General features: G+C 47.9%; 1 protein-coding gene across 1 annotated transcript in view; it reads right to left on the minus strand.

Annotated features, from left to right (window-relative positions):
* The window catches only part of FKBP15 (FKBP prolyl isomerase family member 15), a 104710-nt gene that overhangs the window by 77736 nt on the left and 2741 nt on the right, over positions 1–24233 (minus strand). Inside the window, exons 2-6 of the mRNA XM_068247990.1 lie at positions 13591–13700; positions 13350–13437; positions 7947–8016; positions 5735–5809; positions 2497–2595 (exon numbers count right to left, since the gene is read on the minus strand). Of these exons, the coding sequence (XP_068104091.1) occupies positions 2497–2595; positions 5735–5809; positions 7947–8016; positions 13350–13437; positions 13591–13700 (442 nt within the window). The remainder of the gene's footprint in view (positions 1–2496; positions 2596–5734; positions 5810–7946; positions 8017–13349; positions 13438–13590; positions 13701–24233) is intronic.

The raw sequence follows: 24233 nt of genomic DNA on the forward strand, positions 1-24233 counted from the left end.
TACAGCCGCAATATGGCTGTATGAAGATCCCTGGCATTTTTTCCCATTTTCCCAATTTTTTTTTTTTATGTTTAGAGTGTGGGAATTTTTTTTTTTTTTTTAATTATGTGGGGTTCCCCCTCCTGAAACTTTTTAACCCCTTGTCCCCCATGCAGGCTGGGATAGCCAGAATGTGGAGCTCCGACCGATTTGGACTTCACACCCTGTTATACCAGCTGCAAAAAGGTCCCCTAATGCCGATTTTTTGTTCCGGGGTATATGTTGGGGGGGGGGGGGGGGGGCCCCCCAAGTTTATTTTGCCCTGGGGCCCCATTGTTGCTTAAACCGGCCCTGCTCACCAAGAAAGGTTAGATAAACTGGCCCGATTTAGTCTGGAGAAAAGACTGCTTAAGCTGGCCATACACTAGGCCGATTACCCGCCGATCGACAGCAGATTCGATCACTGGGATCGAATCTGCTGTCAAATCGTTCACGCTAAACTTCGATTGATTTTGTCCCGGAATAGATCAGTCCCGTCGATCGTTCCGTGCGGGAAATTACCGTCGATCGCACGCGGGTAGGGAGCGCATCGCTAGCGGCGTATGATCTACGCAGGTATACATTACCTGAAGCTGGCTCCCGGCATCTTCTCTGCATCACGGCATCCGTGCATAACTTCCTGTGTCACTGCAGTGACAGCGGAAGTACAAATAGAGGGCGCTCTATTTGAACTTCCGCTGTCACTGGAGAGACAGAAAGTTAAACGCGGATGCCGTGATGCGGGGAAGATGCCCGGGACCAGGCTTCAGGTAATGTATGTGGGGGGGGGGGGACAGGCGACAGCAGATGGTGAATCGGTTTCAGGCTGAAATCGGTTCACAATCTGTTTGCAGTAAAGGCAAAAAATACTAAAAAATACGATCCCTCTCTGATCAGATTCACTCATGAGAGGGATCTATCTGTTGGTCGAATCTGATGGCAAATTGACCAGTGTATGGCTACCTTAAAGAGAGTCTGAAGCGAGAATAAATCTCGCTTCAGACCTCATAGATAGCAGGGGCATGTGTGCCCCTGCTAAAACGCCGCTATCCCGTGGCTTAACGGGGGTCCCTTCACCCCCAATTCCCCCTCCACGCAGCGGGGGAGCGCTTCCGCATTGGGGCAGGGCTAACCGCCGCAGCCTTGCCTTACGCGCGTCTGTCAGCGCGTATCTCCGCCTCTCCCTCGCCCCTCTCAGTCTTCCTTCACTGAGAGGGGCGGGGGAAAGGCGGCGATGCGCCGCTGATAGACGCACTGTGAGGCAGGGCTGCAGCCGTTAGCCCTGCCTCCAGCAGCAGCAAAATATACGACCACTCTGGTCGTTGATTTTGCGGGGGGGGGGGGGCTGGGGGTCAAGGGACCCCCGTTTAGCCGCGGGATAGCGTGCATATAAGGACATCCATGGCTATAACTACCGTCTTTCCCCCAAAATAAAACATCCCCCGAAAGTAAGACCTGTCTTATATTTCAAGCATGCTTGAAATATAAAAGACATTCTCCGAATGTAAGACCTAGCTGTACGCATATAAACACCCCCCCCCCCCTTCCCCGTGCAACCCCAACCTACCACCATTCCCCGCCGCGATGCTGCACCGCCGCTGCTGCCAATTTACCTCCCTGCTGCTGAACCCCCTCCTCCAGCAATCGGATCCCCCTTCGTTTTACGCTGTATAAGTCAGATCTCAGATCAGCGGGGAAAGGCAGCTGAAGTTGTACAGTAACAGTGCTGCCGTATACAGGAAGTAAACAGATCACTTCCTGTATCTGGCGGCGTTGATACTGTACAAGTTTAGCTGCCTTTCCCGGCTGATCTGAAATTTTAATTATGCACTACGTAAGCCGGAGGGGAAATCCAACTTTCTGGAGGAGTGGACCAGCAGCAAAGGAGGTAAATTGGCGGAGGTGGCGGTAGCGGCAGTGTGGGTATTTACACTGGCTACATACGGTACTACCGTGGGCAAACAAAGTGCCATCAGCAGTAGGATACCTCAGTCACTGTGTGTGAACCCTCCCCCATCAAGAGCTATAGAGGAGAGATGAATTTTTCTATCTCACGGTTGGTGTAGTGGAGATTTATACAAGTCAAGTGGACAAGTGTCTGAAAGAGACTTTTCTTTGCTGTACTTTTCATGTACTTGTATTGTCATTTGAACTTTGTGACTTTAAACACTGATTGCAGTCAGGTGTGTGCGCACACTTTGAGGACAATAAACTTGTCCTGCATTTATAATACACAAAATATAAGACCTTCCCGAAAATAAGCCCTAGCACAAATTAAGGAAAAATTTAGACAGTGTCTTATTTTCAGGGAAACAAGGTACCAGGTAAATCTCAGGTCAACTATTTAACTATGTAACTAATAGGAAGGGAGAATAGTTTTACGCAAACGGATACGTTTTTCATCCATGGCCCTGTGTTACATTAAGGCACGGCACTGTGTCGTATCCCTCGATCTGAATTTTTCGAGAGGGACGTTACCTGTTTGCTGAAATCCACGGCGGACGCCTCTGACTCGAACATGACGGACCAGCTCTGTCTCTGGTCATCGTAGAAGGCGGCGTAGTTGTTCAGCTGGACCTGGAATAAAAGTAAAGCCTCACATTACGGAGAAAACAAATGTAATAAAATGCAGCGTACAGACAGCAGCCGTGTCTTTCACTTTCGGTAAAGCATACATGTCAAACTCCGGCCCGTGGGACAAATCTGGCCCTCGGAGCCATTAAATTTGGCCTCCAAGTGGTTTCCCCATTTTGCATTATGTATGGCCCACTCTAGACCACCAGGGAAGCTATATTGGGAGGTGAAGCCCTAGATCACCAGGGAAGCCATATGGGGGTTATGAGGGAAATAACTAAACACCAGGGAACTATATAGGGGAGGGAGGAGAGCCACTAGACACCAGGGAAATGTATAGGGGTTGAAGGGGAGCCACTACACACCAGGGAACTGTATAGTGGTTGGAGGGGAGCCACTAGACACCAGGGAAATGTATAGGGGAGGGAGGAGAGCCACTAGACACCAGGGAAATGTATAGGGGAGGGAGGAGAGCCACTAGACACCAGGGAACTGTATAGGGGAGGGAGGAGAGCCACTACACACCAGGGAACTGTATAGGGGTTGGAGGGGGGCCACTACACACCGGGGAACTGTATAGGGGTTGGAGGGGGGCCACTACACACCAGGGAACTGTATAGGGGTTGGAGGGGGGCCACTACACACTGGGGAACTGTATAGGGGTTGGAGGGGGGCCACTACACACCAGGGAACTGTATAGGGGTTGGAGGGGGGCCACTACACACCGGGGAACTGTATAGGGGAGGGAGGAGAGCCACTACACACCAGGGAACTGTATAGGGGTTGGAGGGGGGCCACTACACACCAGGGAACTGTATAGGGGTTGGAGGGGGGCCACTACACACCGGGGAACTGTATAGGGGAGGGAGGAGAGCCACTACACACCAGGGAACTGTATAGGGGTTGGAGGGGGGCCATTAGACACCTGGGAACTTTATAAAGGGAAAAAAGTGGCCAGTAGAAATTGTGTATACAGGTAGTCCCCGGTTAACGAACAAGATAGGGACTGTAGGTTCGTTCTTAACCCGAATCTGTTCTTAAAGAGACTCTGAAGTGAGTCTACAAGCATGTGTGTACTGTAAAGCACCTTACATAGTGCTAAACCGCCGCTATCCTGCGGCAGAACGAGGGGTCTTTACCCCCAAATCCCCCCTGCAAAATCCATGACTTTCTTGGTCGTGGATTTTGCTGCCGCGGGAGACCGAGCTTTGAGCTGCAGCTCTGCCTCATGCGCGTCAATCGCCGCACAGATCTCCGCCTCTCCCCCACCCCTCTCTGTGAAGGCAGATTGAGCAGGGAGAGGCGGCGATCAGCGGGGATTGGTTCACTGAGAGGCAGAGCTACAGGGCTAAGCTCTGCCTTTTCAGGAAGCGCTCCCCCCGAGTTTACAGAGGGGATTTGGGGAGGGGGGGTAAAGACCCCTCGTTTTGCCGCGGGATATCGGCAGTTTAGCACTATGTAAGGTGTTTTACAGTAAACACATGCTTGTAGACTCACTTCAGTCTCTCTTTAAGTCGGAACATTGTTCCATCTCTGTCCCCTGTACCTCCTCTGTGCCTACAGTGTCCCCCTCTGTGTCACCTCTGCTCTCTGTACCTGCTTATACAAGTTTAAAAGACATTTTTTCTTTGAATTTTTTTAAATCAATTTTCTCAAAAATACAAGTTCAATTTGAATTTTTTTTTTATTTGTTCCCATGGAAACATAGAATCCATGCCGTTCGTATCGTCATTCGTTCGGAAGTCGGGCGTACTAGCTGTAGCCCACGACTAGGTCCTAGAGTTCAGTTTCGGCTCACTTTGTATTTGAGTTTGACATCCCTGGGATAAAGCCTCAAAACTCTAGAGCAGGGGGGGGGTCAAGCTCAACCACAGAAGGGACAAAAATCTACAGCATGGTCTAAGGCCCAGTTTACACTTGCGTTAGAGTAGCAAACGGATCTGATCAATGGTAGATCGGATCCGTTTTCACTCAGTTGCCACTCCCGTTTCTGTTCCGCTGCTTCCGTTCCATTTCCCCACATCCCCCCCCACGTTCCATTTTCTCATTGTCCCAATGCAGGGCTTCAGCTACCTGCCATTATTGTAGTGTCCATAATACCACTCAATCTGTTATTTCCCTTTCTAATGGGAAAACTTTCCCTATCAAACAATATATAAACTGTCATACTAAGTCCGTTGTCTGTCTTATTTCATGTTCTTCATGTCAGGTACAATATGTGGGGTGTACTACTCGACACCTCAGACAACGGATAGGAGAACACTATAGGGGAGCTGGCTGGCTCACTGTGGAGATATCCAATGTGGCCAAGCACTTTAGGTCGGTCCATTCAGGTGATATGTCCTCTTTTTCATTTCAAGGTATAGAGCATGTCCAAAGACCCCCGAGAGGAGGGGACGTTTACAAACGTCTCCTCACTCGAGAAGCATATTGGATTTTCCAGCTAGGGACAGGCTCACCAAGAGGCCTTAACGCTAGATGGGACCTACATTCAGTCACCTAAATACATATACGGTTTCTGTTTCTGTTTTGTTTTGCCCTAATCAATTGGTTTGCTTTATACAATACTGCATTGTATTTATTGCTGCGTATCTTTGTAACGTATTTAATCATAAGCATTTATACTTTTGTATATGTTTTTATCCTGATTACATTGTTTGGGACATTGCCCAATCTTTTATGATACACTTTTCTGTGAAGGTGGAGCCTTGAGCATGTGTTGCCGGGTGTGGCTCCATTCTTTTTAAGAACCACCCTTGCTCACTTGCACCTATGCTATGATTAAGGACGTGCAACGTCCGAAACATGTCAGCATTGGTGTTGGATTTTAGCCTTTATGTGTTGATTTAAATAAAGCCATTTGACTCTACAGACAACGTGCGGAACTCACTTTCTACAGCATTGGACTTTGGGTCAGAGCAGCCCGGTTTCCTGCACTGTCAGCAGTTGGAGGTTGTGAGCGGAGTTTCACATACATCTAGTTTTGTAACAGCTGGAGAGCCAAGTTTGCCTATCACTGACCTATACTAACAATGAAAAATCTGTCAAGGTGAACCAGGGGTTTAAGAAAAGAAGGGGTTTATTCTGCTGCTCCTACTTCCTGGATTGAAGTTTTAGATATAGATTGGAAAGTTCTGCTTACCGTGAATAGAAAGCCTGGATGGATTTTAGCGGTGGTCACCGGCTGCTGCTGGCTGATGTAGAGAAGGATCCTGTACTGAATAGCAGAGAAAAAGAGCAGTCACAAAATAACATAACCCTAAAAATCACCCAAACAGATCACTAGAGAGGAACTGGACAATGCACAAAGGAATGTGGAGCCAGCAGGAACAACTTCTGTCCTTACCTCAGGTAGCTTTGCCTCGAGTCAGGAGTAAAGGAACACTCCAGCAAACAAACAAAAAAAAAAAACCTAAGCAGTTAAAACATGACAGAACTGACAGGTTTTGAACACGTCCACCTCCTCATGGGGGATTCTCAGGGTTTTCTTTGTTTTTAAAAGCATTTCTGAAACAGCAGTTGCTAAGTCTAACTAACAACACAGGTGGGCAAGCGAGTAGGGAGGCTGGCTGGCATCTTACTATTTTGGCAGTCAAACTGCTGTTCAGGAAATGCTTTAGAAAACAAAGAACCCACCCTGAGGAGATGGACCAATCCAAAACTAGTCAATTCTGTCAGATTTAAACTGCTACCTTTTTTACGCTGGAGTGGTCCTTTAAAAGCAACACTGAAGTGCCCTACAAAATAATAGGGATACTCAGAGGGAAGGCTCTGGATCCCACAAAGCCTTCCCGGTAGGTCGTTTCTCTGTGTCCTCGCTCCCTCACTTTCCATCAATTCACTATGCTGCTTTCGGAAGATCTCGGAAAGTCTCAGAAGCACCGGTGTCCGAGTGTTGTTGAAGATGGGCACATCCGTACTTCGCATTACACCCGCCCAGTGCTGACCTGCTCATGTATGGAAGATATAAGGGACACGAGTGCTTCTGAAGGCAACCTGAGAAGAGCCAAAGACGTATTTGACTTGGAGGTTGAATTACGATACTCGCAGTACGGAGCCGGCCATCTTCAGGAGCACTTGGGCTACTGAAGCCTCCTGTGACGGCACAGAGCAGTATTTGGCCAATGCCGAACACTGCTAACGGCACTGGAACTAGTGTGAGGGAACCGTGAGAAGAACGCAAAGGTTCTATTGGACCCAAAACCTTCCCCCTCCATACGCAAGTATCTGTTTATTGGGTTTTTTCACTTCAGACTCCCATAAAAAGAGAACCGGTGGTGGGCAGATGGGACACAGAGGCATGTTCTCTGCCTCATGACATGGCACTGTGTTCCCACACCACCGCTCTCTGCCCCCCCCCCCCCACCGCCGCGCTATAACCCCCCTCGAGATTGGTGACATTATTAGTCGCCATCTCGGAGGTAAACACAGGGAGAGGGATTCCCTGTTCAAAAACGCCCACCAGGGGCGTTCCTGCCGGGTTTCCAGAGCTGCTATTGGGCAGCTCTCTCCCTAGCCACGCCCCCTGCAGCTCCCCCTGCTCCCTCCACGCTGCATGAATTTCTCATCCCAGCATCGTGACCTATAGGTCACGAAAGTGAAATTGGGCCAGTGTGGCCCACGGGAGTGGCGGTTTTTGCGGCTTCCTGATCCGCTCATTACTACGGATCAAGTAGCCTACTTTTTTTTGTTTGAGCCTGCCTCGGGCTCTCTAAGTTATACAAAATTTGCAGCATACTTGTTCCAGGTGTGTGACACTACTGCAACCAGTAGGGCTGCCAGGAAACTGGTATTGTTTAAGAGGAAATAAATATGGCAGCCTCAAAATCCCTCTCTATACTGAGATATATAATAGAGGCGCCAAAATAGGATAAAAGCGATTAAAAACAGTTAAAAAAGAGGAGGTAGTGGAAGACTTAACTCCTCCAAGTAGACACCAAAAACTGAGCGATACCAAACAAGGGTCTGTAGCAAAGCCATATCCCTTTCACTTCAGGTGTCGGTTAAGCTTTGTAAACACGCAAGATGCATGTCGCTCAGCAGATCCCTCTGGTGACATTGCTGGGCTCACAGACGTGTTGCCATCCTGCAGGCTAGTGGCGAGTTCTGTTCCTATGCAGGGAGGAGGCGTCGCAGACTGTATAAGTGGGAGGAGTCGGAGGCTGCTGCACACACGTTGGATTCTCGGCAGACGACCACCTCGGAGAACTTTCATCTAGTGTGTGTATGGGGGTTTTTATCACTTCTCATGCCAGTTCAGGTTTCCAGTTCAGGTGCCCTTCATAATCATTGAAAATTCACAGGACAAACGGTGACAGTGTTGTAGAAGGGAAAGGACATGAGACGCCACTCACCTCTTTACTGGTCTGGTTACCCAGCACAGCGGCCCCGAACTTGCCTTGCTTGGCATACTGCCCGTTCACACTGCACAAAGAACACATGGTCATTATAGCTGGACACTGGCCTGATCGGTTCCTTAGCAGTGCGGTTCTCTACAGATTTTAGTTTCTAAAAGCAGTCCTCTGGAAAGAATCCTAACGCTAAGTATAGGCAGCCATTTTGTTCACATATATAGTGTGAATGAAGAAGAGCCTGCAGAGATGGCTAACCTTGGCACTCCAGCTGTGAAAAAACTACAAATCCCATCATGCCTCTGCCTCCCTGAGTTATGCTTAGGGCTGTCAGAGTATTGCAATGCCTTGTAGTTCCACCACTGCTGGAGTGCCAAGGTTTGCCATCACTGGCCTAGAGAATGCCCGATCAGTGAATCAACCAATTTTCGCATAGATCGCTCGGACATGCTGGTTAATCTCAGGCCGGCGGCAGTAATGGCGTGCGATAATCACGGACAGACGCGATGGAAACACCCGTCCCCACCCCCCCGCCAGTAAATCAAACAGAGAGAGATCTGCCTCTTGGTCGATCGACCGTCAAAATTGCTTGCTTAATGGGCACCTAAATGCCTGGTACACACCACGCAATTTCCTGTCAGATAGACGTGTCGAAACGATAATTTCAGACAGGGCCAATCTGTTTTCTGATCGATTTTGACTGGAAATGATTGGAAAAAAATCAATCAGAAAAATGATCTGAGATCAAATCAGACCTGTCGGAAATTATCGATTTGATCCATCAATCTGAAGGAAAATTCCATGGTGTGTACCAGGCATCAGTAAGCAACTAAAGGTGGCCATACATCAGGTGACTTGGCGGCCGATCGACCATCTAATTTGATTATTATAATCGAATTAGATGAAAATCTGTGCCGCCGAGTGCATGCCCGACCGCCAAAGTGACCAATTTGGGGACGGAAATTGGTCGCATGGTCAATCGCGCATGCTGCAACATGTAGGGCCGAAGTTGGTTGGTCGGGTGTGCGGCGGTACGGCGGGCGATTTTAGAACAAGCGACGAAACAACAAAACCCCTGCAATGTATAAGTGGGTGTAGTGCATTTATACATTACCTGTCCGGTGTCAGCCTCCAGGCAGTGACCGTCCATCTCGCCAAGTTCCGCATACAGGCTAGCGGCGCATAGTGTCTGATGTCGAGCACTATGCGCGGCTAGCGTGTACGCGGCTGTTACCAGTCATGGACGATCACCGCGCAGAGGCTGCTACAGGACAAATAATGTATAAATGCACACATGGGGGGGGGGGGCACACATTTATACATTGGGGGGCATCGGCAGTGCGGACGCGGCGTGCTCAGCCGATTCCCTGAAGATTTCATGCTGAAATCAGATTCGATTAGAGATAACTTTGTCTCTGTCTCATCCGCCCATAATCGTCAGGTCTATGGGCACCTTAAAGAGAAACTCTGACCAAGAATTGAATTTTATCCCAATCAGTAGCTGATACCCCCTTTTACATGAGAAATCAGTTCCTTTTCAGAAACAGACCATCAGGGGGCGCTGTATGGCTGATATTGGGGTGAAACCCCTCCCACAACAAACTAAGAGGACCATGGCCCTGGCAGTTTCCTGTCTGTGAACCTTGCTGCATTGTGGGAAATGGCTGTTTACAGCTGTTTCCAACTGCCAAAAAAGCATGCAGCAGCTACATCACCTGCCAACAGTAAAAATGTCAGAATGTAAATCAGGGATGTAAAAGTTTTTACAATGGGCAAACACTGACTAAATCATTTATACATAATTATTGTAAAAATGACTTTTTGATACATTATTTTCACTGGAGTTCCTCTTTAAAAGCGACAGGATTTCTTTTCAAGCAGCTACTGTAGTCTATTGTACTAAGCATTGTGTATGTTTGCTGAACACTGATGCAATCAAGAAGCAACAAACCATAAACTATAAGCCCATTCATTGGACTAGGTGCGCCATTGTTATACTAATCAGGTCACCATTGTTATGCTCATTTTGGGTGCTGATTTAAAGCACAACTAATTAGTTCTGAGACTGTATATAATTGTAAAAGCACACAGGTTGTTTGGTGTAATTTAGATTACTTTGGCACTGCATTTTGCAGCTGTGCACCTCTTACAGTTACCGGACGCCTGCACGCTCTGGCTTCCTGTCCAGAAAGTGGGGTCTTGAGCAGGCCCTAAAGTCTGGCAGCCCCCACAGACGGGCCCTAAAGTCTGGCAGCCCCCACAGACGGGCCCTAAAGTCTGGCAGCCCCCACAGACGGGCCCTAAAGTCTGGCAGCCCCCACAGACGGGCCCTAAAGTCTGGCAGCCCCCACAGACGGGCCCTAAAGTCTGGCAGCCCCCACAGACGGGCCCTAAAGTCTGGCAGCCCCCACAGACGGGCCCTAAAGTCTGGCAGCCCCCACAGACGGGCCCTAAAGTCTGGCAGCCCCCACAGACGGGCCCTAAAGTCCGGCAGCCCCCACAGACGGGCCCTAAAGTCCGGCAGCCCCCACAGACGGGCCCTAAAGTCCGGCAGCCCCCACAGACGGGCCCTAAAGTCCGGCAGCCCCCACAGACGGGCCCTAAAGTCCGGCAGCCCCCACCGACAGGCCCTAAAGTCCGGCAGCCCCCACCGACAGGCCCTAAAGTCCGGCAGCCCCCACCGACAGGCCCTAAAGTCCGGCAGCCCCCACAGGCAGGCCCTAAAGTCCGTCAGCCCCCACAGGCAGGCCCTAAAGTCCGTCAGCCCCCACAGACAGGCCCTAAAGTCTGTCAGCCCCCACAGACAGGCCCTAAAGTCTGTCAGCCCCCACAGACAGGCCCTAAAGTCTGTCAGCCCCCACAGACAGGCCCTAAAGTCTGTCAGCCCCCACAGACAGGCCCTAAAGTCTGTCAGCCCCCACAGACAGGCCCTAAAGTCTGTCAGCCCCCACAGACAGGCCCTAAAGTCTGTCAGCCCCCACAGACAGGCCCTAAAGTCTGTCAGCCCCCACAGACAGGCCCTAAAGTCTGTCAGCCCCCACAGACAGGCCCTAAAGTCTGTCAGCCCCCACAGACAGGCCCTAAAGTCTGTCAGCCCCCACAGACAGGCCCTAAAGTCTGTCAGCCCCCACAGACAGGCCCTAAAGTCTGTCAGCCCCCACAGACAGGCCCTAAAGTCTGTCAGCCCCCACAGACAGGCCCTAAAGTCTGTCAGCCCCCACAGACAGGCCCTAAAGTCTGTCAGCCCCCACAGACAGGCCCTAAAGTCTGTCAGCCCCCACAGACAGGCCCTAAAGTCTGTCAGCCCCCACAGACAGGCCCTAAAGTCTGTCAGCCCCCACAGACAGGCCCTAAAGTCTGTCAGCCCCCACAGACAGGCCCTAAAGTCTGTCAGCCCCCACAGACAGGCTCTAAAGTCTAGCAGCCCCCACAGACAGGCCCTAAAGTTTGGCAGTCCCACAGACAGCGTCTGTCTGTAGGTTTGCAAGATGTTAGAGTCTAAAGTACGGCAGCCCCCACAAACAGATGCGAAAATCTGGCAGCCCTACAGAAAATTAGTTGCAAACAATAATGCTGGGTACACACTGAGATTTTCTGGTCGATTTACTGTCAGATCGATTATTTCCAACATGTTTGACTTGCTTTCCGATCGATTTCCTATTAAAGTGCACGGAAATCGATCAGAAAATGCTCGGAAATCGATCGAAAAGCAAATCGGACATGTTGGAAATAATAACAGTACATCGACCAGAAAATCTCATAGCGTGTACCCAGCATTAGGTTTGGTACAACTAAACTACTACTTGGAGAATACTGCCACCCAATGCGCAAACAGATCCTCCCGCACATAGTATTTCTATAGATTTCATTGTCAGCAAAAACCAACGTAACACTAAAATCCATGTGGCATACTGAGCTATTGATTCCCCGAAGATCAGGTCACCATTGTTATGCTCATTTTGGGTGCTGATTTAAAGCACAACTAATTAGTTCTGAGACTGTATATAATTGTAAAAGCACACAGGTTGTTTGGTGTAATTTAGATTACTTTGGCACTGCGTATTGCAGCTGTGCACCTCTTACAGTTACCGGACCCCTGCACTCTCTGGCTTCCTGTCCAGAAAGTGGGGTCTTGAGCAGGCCCTAAAGTCTGGCAGCCCCCACAGACAGGCCCTAAAGTCTGGCAGCCCCCACAGACAGGCCCTAAAGTCTGGCAGCCCCCACAGACAGGCCCTAAAGTCTGGCAGCCCCCACAGACAGGCCCTAAAGTCTGGCAGCCCCCACAGACAGGCCCTAAAGTCTGGCAGCCCCCACAGACAGGCCCTAAAGTCTGGCAGCCCCCACAGACAGGCCCTAAAGTCTGGCAGCCCCCACAGACAGGCCCTAAAGTCTGGCAGCCCCCACAGACAGGCCCTAAAGTCTGGCAGCCCCCACAGACAGGCCCTAAAGTCTGGCAGCCCCCACAGACAGGCCCTAAAGTCTGGCAGCCCCCACAGACAGGCCCTAAAGTCTGGCAGCCCCCACAGACAGGCCCTAAAGTCTGGCAGTCCCCACAGACAGGCCCTAAAGTCTGGCAGTCCCACAGACAGGCCCTAAAGTCTGGCAGTCCCACAGACAGGCCCTAAAGTCTGGCAGTCCCCACAGACAGGCCCTAAAGTCTGGCAGTCCCCACAGACAGGCCCTAAAGTCTGGCAGTCCCACAGACAGGCCCTAAAGTCTGGCAGTCCCACAGACAGGCCCTAAAGTCTGGCAGTCCCACAGACAGGCCCTAAAGTCTGGCAGTCCCACAGATCGCGTCTGTCTGTATGTTTGCAAGATGTTAGAGTCTAAAGTACGGCAGCCCCACAGACAGATGCTAAAATCTGGCAGCCCTACAGACAATTAGTTGCACCAAACAATAATGCTGGGTACACACTGAGATTTTCTGGTCGATTTACTGTCAGATCGATTATTTCCAATATGTTTGACTTGCTTTCCGATCGTTTTACCGAGCTGTTTCCGATCGATTTTCTATTAAAGTGCACGGAAATCGATTAGAAAATGCTCGGAAATCGATCGAAAAGCAAATCGGACATGTTGGAAATAATCGATCTGACAGTACATCGACCAGAAAATCGCATAGCGTGTACCCAGCATTAGGTTTGGTACAACTAAAATACTACCTGGAGAATACTGCCACCCAATGCGCAAACAGATCCTCCCACACATAGTATTTCTATAGATTTCATTGTCAGCAAAAATCAATGTAACACTAAAATCCATGTGGCATACTGAGCTATTGACTCCCCGCAGATCAGGTCACAGTGATCAAGTACACCAGGAATCAATAGGAAAAATCGGTTAGTGTGTGGCCTGCATTAGAGCCATGTGCTGACAGAAATGCTGCAGTAGGTGAGTGAAACTTACTATTTATAAGCATGAACTGCGGTGGCAAAAAGGACAGAAGGTACAGGGCCAGCAGGGGGCGCTCCGGTGGGTTTGGGAGACTTTGTACCTGGCATAAGAAGAAAGAAAGAGAGGTCAGAGCATTTCACATACAGCTTGTACACAGCAGCCATCCAGCTTCCTCTTCCTGTCAGCCCTCGCTGTTCCTCACAATGGCTTCAGAGGCAGCTCAGACACCCCACCCCGAAGGACGGATACTCACCCGCTGACGCCGCTCCCTTCTTAGGCTGCTTGGGTGCCGTGTACTGGAAGGACTCATTCCCCTGCGCAGACACCATCTGATCCACTCCGAATAACGAGGCCAACTTTGCCCTGCAATAAGAACACGCAATACAGTTACACAGCAAAAAGCTGCAAACCAGAACAAGAATACAAGTATATTACAAAGACACAGCCCGCTGCAGGTGCACATTCAGCTTCAGGGACAGAGTCTAAGCCCCCTGCACACTGCAAATCCGATTTGCGATTCCGATTTACCCTAGATGCTATCAAAGCAAGTAGAAAACGCAGACAAAAAACGCAGCATGCTGTAACAATTAAAAATCGCAAACGTATGTAAATTCGCAAATTGGAATCAGAATCGCATGTAGTTTGCAAGAGGCCTCAGGCTTGCTTCACACGTGCGGCAGGCGGGACAGCTTGCGGCGGCCTTTTTAGCCGATGCAAACTCTTCTGCTACTGAGCAGAATAACATTTTAAAGTGGACCTGAACTCTTGCACAGGACAGACGGATAACAGAGAAATGCACCCTGTATGTATTTAGAGAGTTTAGCCAGTATAATTCCCCATCATTTGTGCCTAATCACCGGTGCAATTTTATCTCTCAGCTGTGTCCACTCAGGAATCTTGGCAGAGCAGCTAATTTGTAAACACAGGATGCTAAAGAGGAAATGCACTGAAAATATTTAAATAAAATTGCTTATTGTTTACAATATTAATGTATAGATTATTTAACCAGTTCAGCCTTCAGTGTTTTTTCACCCTATGCATCTGAGCAACTTTCACCTCTCATTCATTCACCAATAATTTTATCACTATTTATCACAATGAATTGATCTATATCTTGTTTTTTCTGCCACCAATTAGGCTTTCTTTGGGTGGTACATTTAGCTAAGAATTGGTTTTAAAATGCATTTTAACAGGAATATTAAGAAAAAAAATTGAAAAAAAAATTATTATTTCTCAGTTTTTGGCCATTATAGCTTAAGGCTTCTTGCACACCAAGACGTTGCATTAGGTGCCACGTTAAGGTCGCATAACGTGCACCTAACACAACGTATGTTGCTGCAAGATAGGACGGTAGAGTGAGCCGCGTTAGGCGGCTCTATTCCTGTAAGGTCTCCCAGAGTGGCGCTGATTGGCCAGCGGGACCACGTGATGCGGAGCGAGACACTCCGCATCACGTGGTCCCGTCGGCCAATCAGCGCCCGCCAGTGCAGTGAATATTAAGTAGCCATGTGCGCGGCTACTGTAGCTGGCTCTCCCCGCCTCCTCTCCGCCCCCCACTGCGCATGTGCAAACAGTCTAACGCAGCTATAGCCGCTCCAACGCCGTAGCATGCTGCACTTTGCACAGGACGTGCAGCGTTACATGTAACGCAACGTGGGCTGTGTGAACAGCCCACTTGTGTTACATTGCTGTGCGTTGGGGGAGCGTTACAGGCGCACTGACGTGCGCCTGTAACGTCTTGGTGTGTAAGCAGCCTTAAAATAATACATGCTAACGTAATTAAAACCCATGTATTTTATTTGCCAATTTGTCCCATTTATTACACCATTTAAATGATGTCCCTATCAGGGCTGTGGAGTTGGGACAATTTTGGGCACCCGGAGTCAGAGTTGGAGTCGGAGTCGCATGATTTTTGTACAAAATCCAGAGCCCTGTTAAGTATTAGACTAAGGGGTCGGAGTCGAGGAGTTGGAATCTGAGCAATTTTGGAAACTGAGGAGTCGGAGTTGGAAGATTTTTGTACCGACTCCACAGCCCTATCACAATGTATGGCGCCAATATTTCATTTGGAAATAAATGTGCATTTTTTTCAGTTTTGCGCCCATCACTAATTACATGATTATAATTTTAAAAAAATAAAATAATGGTAATATACCCTCTTGACATGCATATTAAAAATGTTCAGACCCTTAGGTAACTTTATGTTTAGTTTTTTTAATTGTAATTTTTTTTAATTAAAAATTTAATTTAGGTATTTTTTGGAGGAGTGTGGAAGGTAAACAGTTAATTTTAAAATGTAACTGATTGAGTTTATAAAAAGAAAAAAAAAAAAAAAAAAAAAAGGATGTATATGTAGTTCTACTATTTGGCCACAAGATGGCCTCAGTCTTTTTCCGTCCTGTAAGAGAGCGATCTCGCTTACAGGAAGTCAAGGGAAGACGTACAAATTATCGTGGCTTCTCATAGAAGCAGTCGGTCTTTCTAAGCGGCTTCTCATAGAAGCCGTCGGTCTTTCTATTCTAACAGGGACTTAGATCAATGAATGGGAGCTGCATTCCCATTCTTTCATCTCCGGGCTAACGGGCGGTGGCACGGGAGCGCACATCATCGGCCGCGGGAGCGGGAAGCAGTGTGGCAGCAGCCTTTTGGACGTAGCAGCTATGTCCAAAAGGCTTAATTGTTTAATCAGCGTTTACCCATTGTAAAATCCTCTCCCCGATTTACATTTTGAAATGTATCACTGGTGGTGAGATCTCTAGTTCTGCCAGGTGATCTGTGCGGAATGTTTGTTACTGGGAGTTCTATGCAAAGAGACTGCTTGGTAGTTGGAAAAAGCCGTTATTTCCCACAATGCAACAAGGTTTACATACAGCAAACTGTCAGGACCATGGTCATGACATCACACTGTGAGAGGGGTTTCACCACAATATCAGTCATACAGAGCCCCTGATGATCTATTTGAGAAAAGGTAAAGATTTCACATGGGAAAGGAGGTATCAGCTACTGATTGGGATGAAGTCCAACCCTTTGTTAAAAGGTCCTCTTTAACCCTATGTTTGTTTCCATGAAAGCAGGAATTAGACACACTGTAGATATACATCAGCTGTAACAAAGATTTTTTCTTTCTTTAACCGCCTTGGCGGTATGGACGAGCCCAGCTCGTCCATGACAGCTGGAGGGCGCCGCTCAGGCCCCGCTGGGCCAATTTTCACAATTTTTTTTTAAAAATACGCAGCAAGCACTTTGCTTGCTGCGTGTAGGTCCAGATCGCCTGCGCTCGCCGCTGATGCGCCGCTATCCGCCCCGTAACTGCCGCCCCCCGCCGAGACCCCTGCGCAGCCTGGCCAATCAGTGCCAGGCAGCGCTGAGGGGTGGATCGGGACTCCGTCTAACGTCACGACGTCATCGCGATTGTCGTCATGGCGACGGGGGAAGCCCTTAAGGAAATTCCATTCAGAACGGGATTTCCTTACGTGGGTACGCGCCGGCGGCGATCGAAGTTACGCATCGGACGCCGCAGGGAGGGGGGCATCATGTAGCTAGCGCTAGGCTAGCTACAGGATTTTAAAAAAAAAACTGCTGCGCCACCACCCTGGCGCAGGTAATAGAACGCCAGGGTGATTAAAGGTTAAATGCTGTTGCTTATCTCTTGGGGCAGAAAGGAAGTTCCAAGTTCAGGTCTGCTTTAAAGGGACTTGGGCTCAAAGCTCATAGATAACCAGCTGCTAACACAACATTCCAAAATAAACGCGATTGTTGGTTCCACATATCCAACTGGCATGTGGGTTAAGCCACCTCTGCTGGCATTGAGGCCAATCTCCTACAGGGGTCCCTACACTAATCCTACACATGCAATGTGCATCTACGATTGGGCACATGTCTGACATAGGCCTGGAAAAGACTTACCTGAGGTCGGCAGAGGGGCTTAAAGGAGAACTGTAGTGAGAGGTATATGGAGGCTGCCATATTGATTTCTATTTAAGCAATACCAGTTACCTGGTTATCCTGCCTCCAATACTTTAAGCCATAGGCCCTGAACAAGCAAGCAGCAGATCAGGCGTTTCTGACAATTTTGACAGATATGACAAGATTAGCTGCATGCTTGTTTCTGGTGTGATTCAGATACTTCTTCGGCCAAATAGACCAGCAGAGCTGCCAGGCAACTGGTTTTGCTTAAAAGGAAATAAATATGACAGCCTCCATATACCTCTCACTACAGTTCTCCTTTAAAAGACAACTGAAGTGAGAGGTATGTGGAAGCTGCCATGTACATTTCCTTTTAAGCAATACAAGTTGCCTGGCTGTCCTTCTGACCCTCTGCCTCCAATACTTTTAGCCATTAACCCTGAACAAGTATGCAGCAGATACGATTTTTCTGACATTATTGGCAATTCTGACAGGTTAGCTGCATGCTTGTTGCCGGTGTGATACACTACTGCAGCCAAAAAGATCAGCAGGGCTGCCAGGCAACTGGTATTGTTCAAAAGGAAACAAATATGGCAACTTTCATATCCTTCTCACTTCAGTTATCCTAAAAAAAAAAAAAAAAAGTTATATTCTTTCAAAAACGCTTATACGTTTAGCATACCGTACATAGGTTGTTATTTCTGACAGATCTGATCACCTTGATGAAATCTGTCCATGATCTACAGACCACTGCAAGCCCAACTGACAACCGACCTGATGGTTTAAAAGCACAATCTGGCACACAGGTAACCCTTATTTGTGAGAATGAAAGGATGGGTGGAGAATGAACAGTTGCAGCCCTTGCATGGTTCGACACTACCGGGGGATACAGATCAACTCATTTTCAATCGAGACCGAACCTAAGTCAATTGCTACTTCCCCAAAAAATTACAACCAGCGCGGTGGCCCAGTGGTTAGCGCTCTCACCTTGCAGTGCTGGGTTCCTGGTTCGAATCCCAGCCAGGTCAAGATCTGCAAGGAGTTTGTCTTTGTGGGTTTCCTCCAGACACTCCGATTTCCTCCCACATCCCAAAAACATACAGCTAAGTTAATAGACTTCCCCCTAAATTGGTCCTAGACTACGATACACACAATACATACACAAACATATGACTATGATAGGGATTAAATTGTGAGCCCCTCTGAGGGACAGTTAGTGACAAGACAATATACTCTGTACAGCGCTGTGGAAGATGTCGGCGCTATAGAAATACTAAATTATAATAAAAACCAGCGAGTAATCAATCGTATGCCAATCAGGCCGCTATCAACCTGTGTATGTCTAGCTATGCAATCAGATCCGCACATCCCACCCAAAAACTGACCCGTGGACCTCCTGCCAGAGGTAATCGCTCCTCCACATCCAGGACATGTCTGCCGGCCTCGGCTGCTCCTTCCGATGTGCCTCGAAGCCGCAATCCGGTCACATGCTCCGACACCTGCAGGCGGTATCTCTCACCTCCCTGCTACAGCGCGGCCATGGTAAATACACAGCTCAGAGCACACAGACACCTCCTAGCCCCCGCAGCGAGTCAGAGTACTGAACCCAGCAGGATGTCGGACTTACTCATCTACTTATACCGGCCTTAATTCACATCATCTGACAAGAGTTACAGCACCAGCTACAGGCTGCTTCACTTCCTCAGCCTGCCCCGTCCCTCACACTGAAACTTCTATGCTCCAAAATGACCTTCAAGTCCTGAAACGGAAAAGTGACCAGTGACGGTCACTGGGGCACTGTGCAAATAAAATGCAGAAATAATCAGAGGCTCGTCTTCCGCAAGAGACAGACAAAGAGGGTCTGTCTAAGCAGCAAATATGCCTGAACCGCGGTAATCCCCGCAGCACAAGTGTGCGAGAGTCTGTTCATGGTATGGAAGCAAAATCAACGTGCAAGAATGAAATATCTCCATCTTTACTGCACAAATCAGACTGGCCCTTAAATGTACTCATGCTTAACAGGGGCACTGAAGTCAAAATAAACGTATGAGATAATTGTATGTGTAGCACGGATAATTAATAGAACATTTGTAACACACAAAAAAGTCCCATTGTTTTTTTCAGCTATATAGCTTTATTTATAGAATCTTTCTGTCATATTCGCAGTTTAGAAACCACATTCTGTATTTTAAGCTGTAAAACAGAACAGAGCTAATGACCCTTTGAACTTTCCTGCAGTAAAACCTTATCTCAAACTGTCTCTCTGTTTCTTAGTGGTTTAAAGGAGAACTGGAGAGAGAGAGCAGTGTTCTCCCCAGGCTCTTTTAGCCAGGTGCTCCACCCGGCTAGTTTTGGTGAGCACCCGGCTGTCATCGGCTCACCTCCTCCTCTGCTGTAAGCATGCCACCCGGCTGGAAAAAAATTCTTGGGAGAACACTGGAGAGGGCTATGGAGGCTGCCATATTTATTTCATTTTAAGCAATACCAGTTGCCTGGCTGTCCTGCTGATCTTCTGCCTCTAATACTTTTAGCCATAGACCCAGAACAAGCATGTAGCAGATCAGGTGTTTCTGACATAACTGTAAGATCTGACAAGATTAGCTGCATGCTTGTTTCTGGTGTGATTCAGACACTACTGCAGCCAAATAGATCAGCAGGGCTGCCAGGCAACTGGTATTGTTTAAAAGGAAATAAATCCTAAGCTTCCATATACTTCTCACTTCAGGTACACTTTAAAATTAGTATCACACTGAGAACTTTTATTCTGCAGTAGGCAGCAATCAAGAGTAAACTATTCTAACATACAAAGCGATGTCCGCGCTCCTCTCACCAGTGACACTGCCCGTGAATTAGCCCTCGAGATTTCTCTGGTGAGCACCTAATGTTGGGATACAGGAAGAGAGGAGGAACTGTAGACAGCATTATCAGTCTGCCTGGAGACTCTAAGACAGGGGTCAGGAATCTTATTGGCTGAGAGAGCCATAAACACCACATATTTTAAAATGTAATTCCGTGAGAGCCATACAATATGTTTCAAACTGGGACAGTAGGGCTCACGTCCCTGCTGCCATGGTGATGCGCATACAGTTGATATGCTGGGCAGCGGCAGTGTCAGACACGTCTTCAGCTTCTCTTGGGTTTAAGCAACATCAGCAATTTCCCCGGGAGCCAGACAGGAGAAATACAGACTATGGCCTAGGGCACACTAGAGCAGTTCGGCAGCATTTTGCGATCCGCTTGCCGCTGCGGATACGCTTGGGTAATGTATTTCAATGGGCTGGTGCACACCAGAGCGGGAGGCGTTTTGCAGAAACGCATACTCCCGGGCTGCTGCAGATTTTGGATTGCGGAGGCGTTTCTGCCTCCAATGTAAAGTATAGGAAAAACGCAAACCGCTCTGAGAAACGGCACTTCAGAGCGGTTTGCCAGGCGTTTTTCGTTACAGTAGCTGTTCAGTAACAGCTTTACTGTAACAATACATGAAATCTACCACACCAAAAACGCTTCACAAAACGCTAGCTGAAACGCTACAGAAAAAGAAGAAAAAGCGTTTCAAAATCTGCTAGCATTTTGCGGATCTGCTAGCTGTTTTTGGTGTGCACTAGGCCTAACAGCTTGTACAATTAGCTAGCTGACTTGGGGGTTGACTCACTTTGTAGGCCGAGATCCCGGCACCTTGGCCCAATAGACTGCCTGTCAAGTGATGGGCAGCCTATTGGCCCAAAGTGCGGGGATCTCTTCTCACAAAGACACTGGACCTGACAGGATCCAGAGTGGGACTATTGGAGCAGCTGTTGGGTTCATTTTGGGGTAGTGCGAGTAAGTTAGTAGTGCATGCTACAGCAGTAGCGTGCCTACTTTGAATGTTACTTGCGTTTCCACACTAAGCTGCGCTGCTTGAGCAGTGTAACTTAGTGAATTAACCCCTACCGATTTGTATGTGAGCCAGATGCAGCCATCATAAGAACCACATCTGGCTCCCGAGCCATAGGTTCCCAACCCCTGCTCTAAGCATTCTCCACACACATCTGTTAGTGTGATGGGTGCTGCAGACTCATGTTTGGCCCGGGTGATGCTGTGTCCCTCCTCTATCTCCAGGAAAACCCCTTCCAGGAAGTGCAGCCCACAGATCTGCTGACAGGGAAAAAAGAATTCTGACTAGCATCCAGTTATCATGAATGATTAGGCAATAAGCTGCAGCTACAAAACATAGCCTGCCCGATTTACTAAAAGTGCCCATTAAAGAGAACCTGATGCGTGGCTTCCATATTTGTTTCCTTACCAGTACAATACTAGTTGCCTGGCAGTCCTGCTGATCTCTTTGGCATCAGTGTCTGAATCACACACCTGGAACAAGTATGCGGCTAATCTAAAACTAAAAGTATCAAAGGCACAGGATCAGCAGGACAGCCAGGTAATACGCATTGTTTAAAAATAAATATGGCAGCCTCTATATCTCTCTCACGGTTCCCTTTAGGACCCATTTCCACTATCGCGAATTTGCATGCGTTTGCCGCATGCGAATTCGCATAGCCAATACAAGTGGATGGGACTGTTTCCACTTGTCAGGATTACTGAGCGTTTTTGTCCGCGTGAAAAATTCGCATGGCAGAGCCATCAGAATTTGCATACCGCATGCGAATTCGCAAGGAATCAATGGAAAAGCACACAGGCACTGCCATGGTTAAATTCGCATACAGCGTCATTCATGCGAATTCACATGAACATTTGCATACACCCGCATGCGAAATTCGCATCCGCATGCAAATTTTTTCTGCGGCAATTCGCACCGCACAAGTGGAAACCCGCCCTTAAAGTGGACCTGAACTCAGAACTTCCTCTCTGCTCTAAGGCTACACAAAGCTATTTTGTGAGCATTTTGCGTTTCTTCCATACTTCCCATTGATGCGGAATCGCCTCAAAAATGGTCCACGCACCGCTTTACTAAACGGACAGCGCACAACCCGCGCTGATATGAACCTTCTCCTAGACATTCATTGCACAAGCGTTTGGTGGGCGATTTTAAAAATCGCCTGAGTGTAAAACAAAAACCCTGAAACCGCCTACAGTGTGAATGAACCCTAAAAGGTAAGCAACAGCATAATAACCTTTACAGAAAAACATTTCTTTGTTACAGCTGATACAACTCCTGCAAAATATCTGCAGTGCATCTTCTGCTTTCATGGAAGCTGACATGTTAACATCCTGTGCTTTCAAATGAGCCTCTCTGCCATGGCAGTCAGCTGACAGCTGAGGGAATTAAACAACAACGTGTGTTATTACAAATTACAAAAAAAGTGGTATTTTAGCGCCAGTAAAGAAAAATAAAAGACAGTGACAGTTGTTCTATTGTTGGACCCTTGTGAACTATATTGTAGCTTTCACTGATCGGGAGTACAGCCATAAAAGCCTTTCCTGCAGATAACTCCTGAGAGCAGGGGATAGATGAAAAAAGGTCAATAGTTCATGTAATTTCACTCAGACTCTTGAGACCTGGCCATTGAGCTGAGACAATAAAACATTAAGGCTGCATTTCCACTTGTGCGGTGCGAATCGCCGCGATGAAAATTTGCATGCGGATGCGAATTTCACATGCGAGTCCCTGCGAATTTTCATGCGAATTTGCATGGATGACGATGTATGCGAATTTAACCATGGCAGTGCTGGTGTGCTTTTCTATTGTTTCTATGCAAATTCGCATGAAAATTCACATACCCAAACCTCATGCGAATTTCCTATTAAATACATTGTATGCGATTCGCATATCGGTATGCGGTATGCGAATTCTGATGGCTCTGCCATGCGAATTTTTCTGCACAGAAAAACGCAAAGGAATTCTGACAAGTGCAAACAGTCTCATTCACTTGTATTGCTATGCGAATTTACATGCGAAAAACGCATGCGAAGTCTCGATAGTGGAAATGGGCCCAAAGGATACCCGAAGTGACATGTGACACGATGAGATAGACATGGGTATGTACAGTGCCTAGCACACAAATAACAATGCCATGTTCCTTTTTTTTTCCTTTCTCTCTTGAAATAGTTAAATATCAGGTATGTAAGTGGCTCAAATTAGGAAGTGACTAGTGTCACCCTCCCTAATAAGAAATTCCCCTTTTTATCTCTTTCCTGCTCTCAGAAGCCATTTTCTGCTAGGAAAGCGTTGTATAGTTGGAATTTATCATCAGTGAGGGTCACACTGTAGTCACTTCCTGTCCGAGTCAGGACTGAGTCAGCCACTTACATACCTGATATTTAACTCTTTCAGGCAGAGAAAGAGGAACACAGCCTAGTTATTTGTGTTCTAGACACTGTACATACACATGTCTATCTCATCATGTCACATGTCACTTTGGGTATCCTTTAAGGCTCTGTTCCCACTTGAGCAGAGAACAGACATTTTTTATCCGTTCTCCGCTTAACGCAAATGTGACGGTAAACAGCTCATCTTTGATATATATGAGCTTTTTCCCATGTATGTGTTTATCGCTGTCTACTTCTTGCGAACCCCCCGCCTATCGTAGGCCCATCTCTGCTGTAGAGCAGGGAAGCTGTGCAATGTATACAACCATTCTTCCTATTTTGTGTGTCACATCGCCGGACCTGACTGACCCGCCCATCAGTTAAATCCAGAAAAGAGGGGAGGCGAGCTGTTCTGATGTCTACAAAGCAAAGCCTTTTCATCCTGACCGCTGTTACAATTTTTGCTCAATTTTGAACAAAGAAAAACATTTCTTTGTTATGCTGGTCATACACGGCTGCTGGGGAGGATTATCAATCGAGCCTGATGGCTTGATTGATAATATCCGACGTGTCGATACCCCGCCGGATCAATACTTTGCTCGATACCGGCGGGGAGAACAATAGAATAAATGAGCGGCTGATTAGCAGCCGCCCATGGGGACTAGCGGGGATGCGCCGGCATCGAGCCAGCGGCTCGATCCGGCGCATAATCACAGCCGTGTATGCCCAGCATTACAGCTGATACAA

Source organism: Hyperolius riggenbachi, chromosome 8 (genome assembly GCF_040937935.1).
Source record: "Hyperolius riggenbachi isolate aHypRig1 chromosome 8, aHypRig1.pri, whole genome shotgun sequence".
Classification (NCBI taxonomy): domain Eukaryota; kingdom Metazoa; phylum Chordata; class Amphibia; order Anura; family Hyperoliidae; genus Hyperolius; species Hyperolius riggenbachi.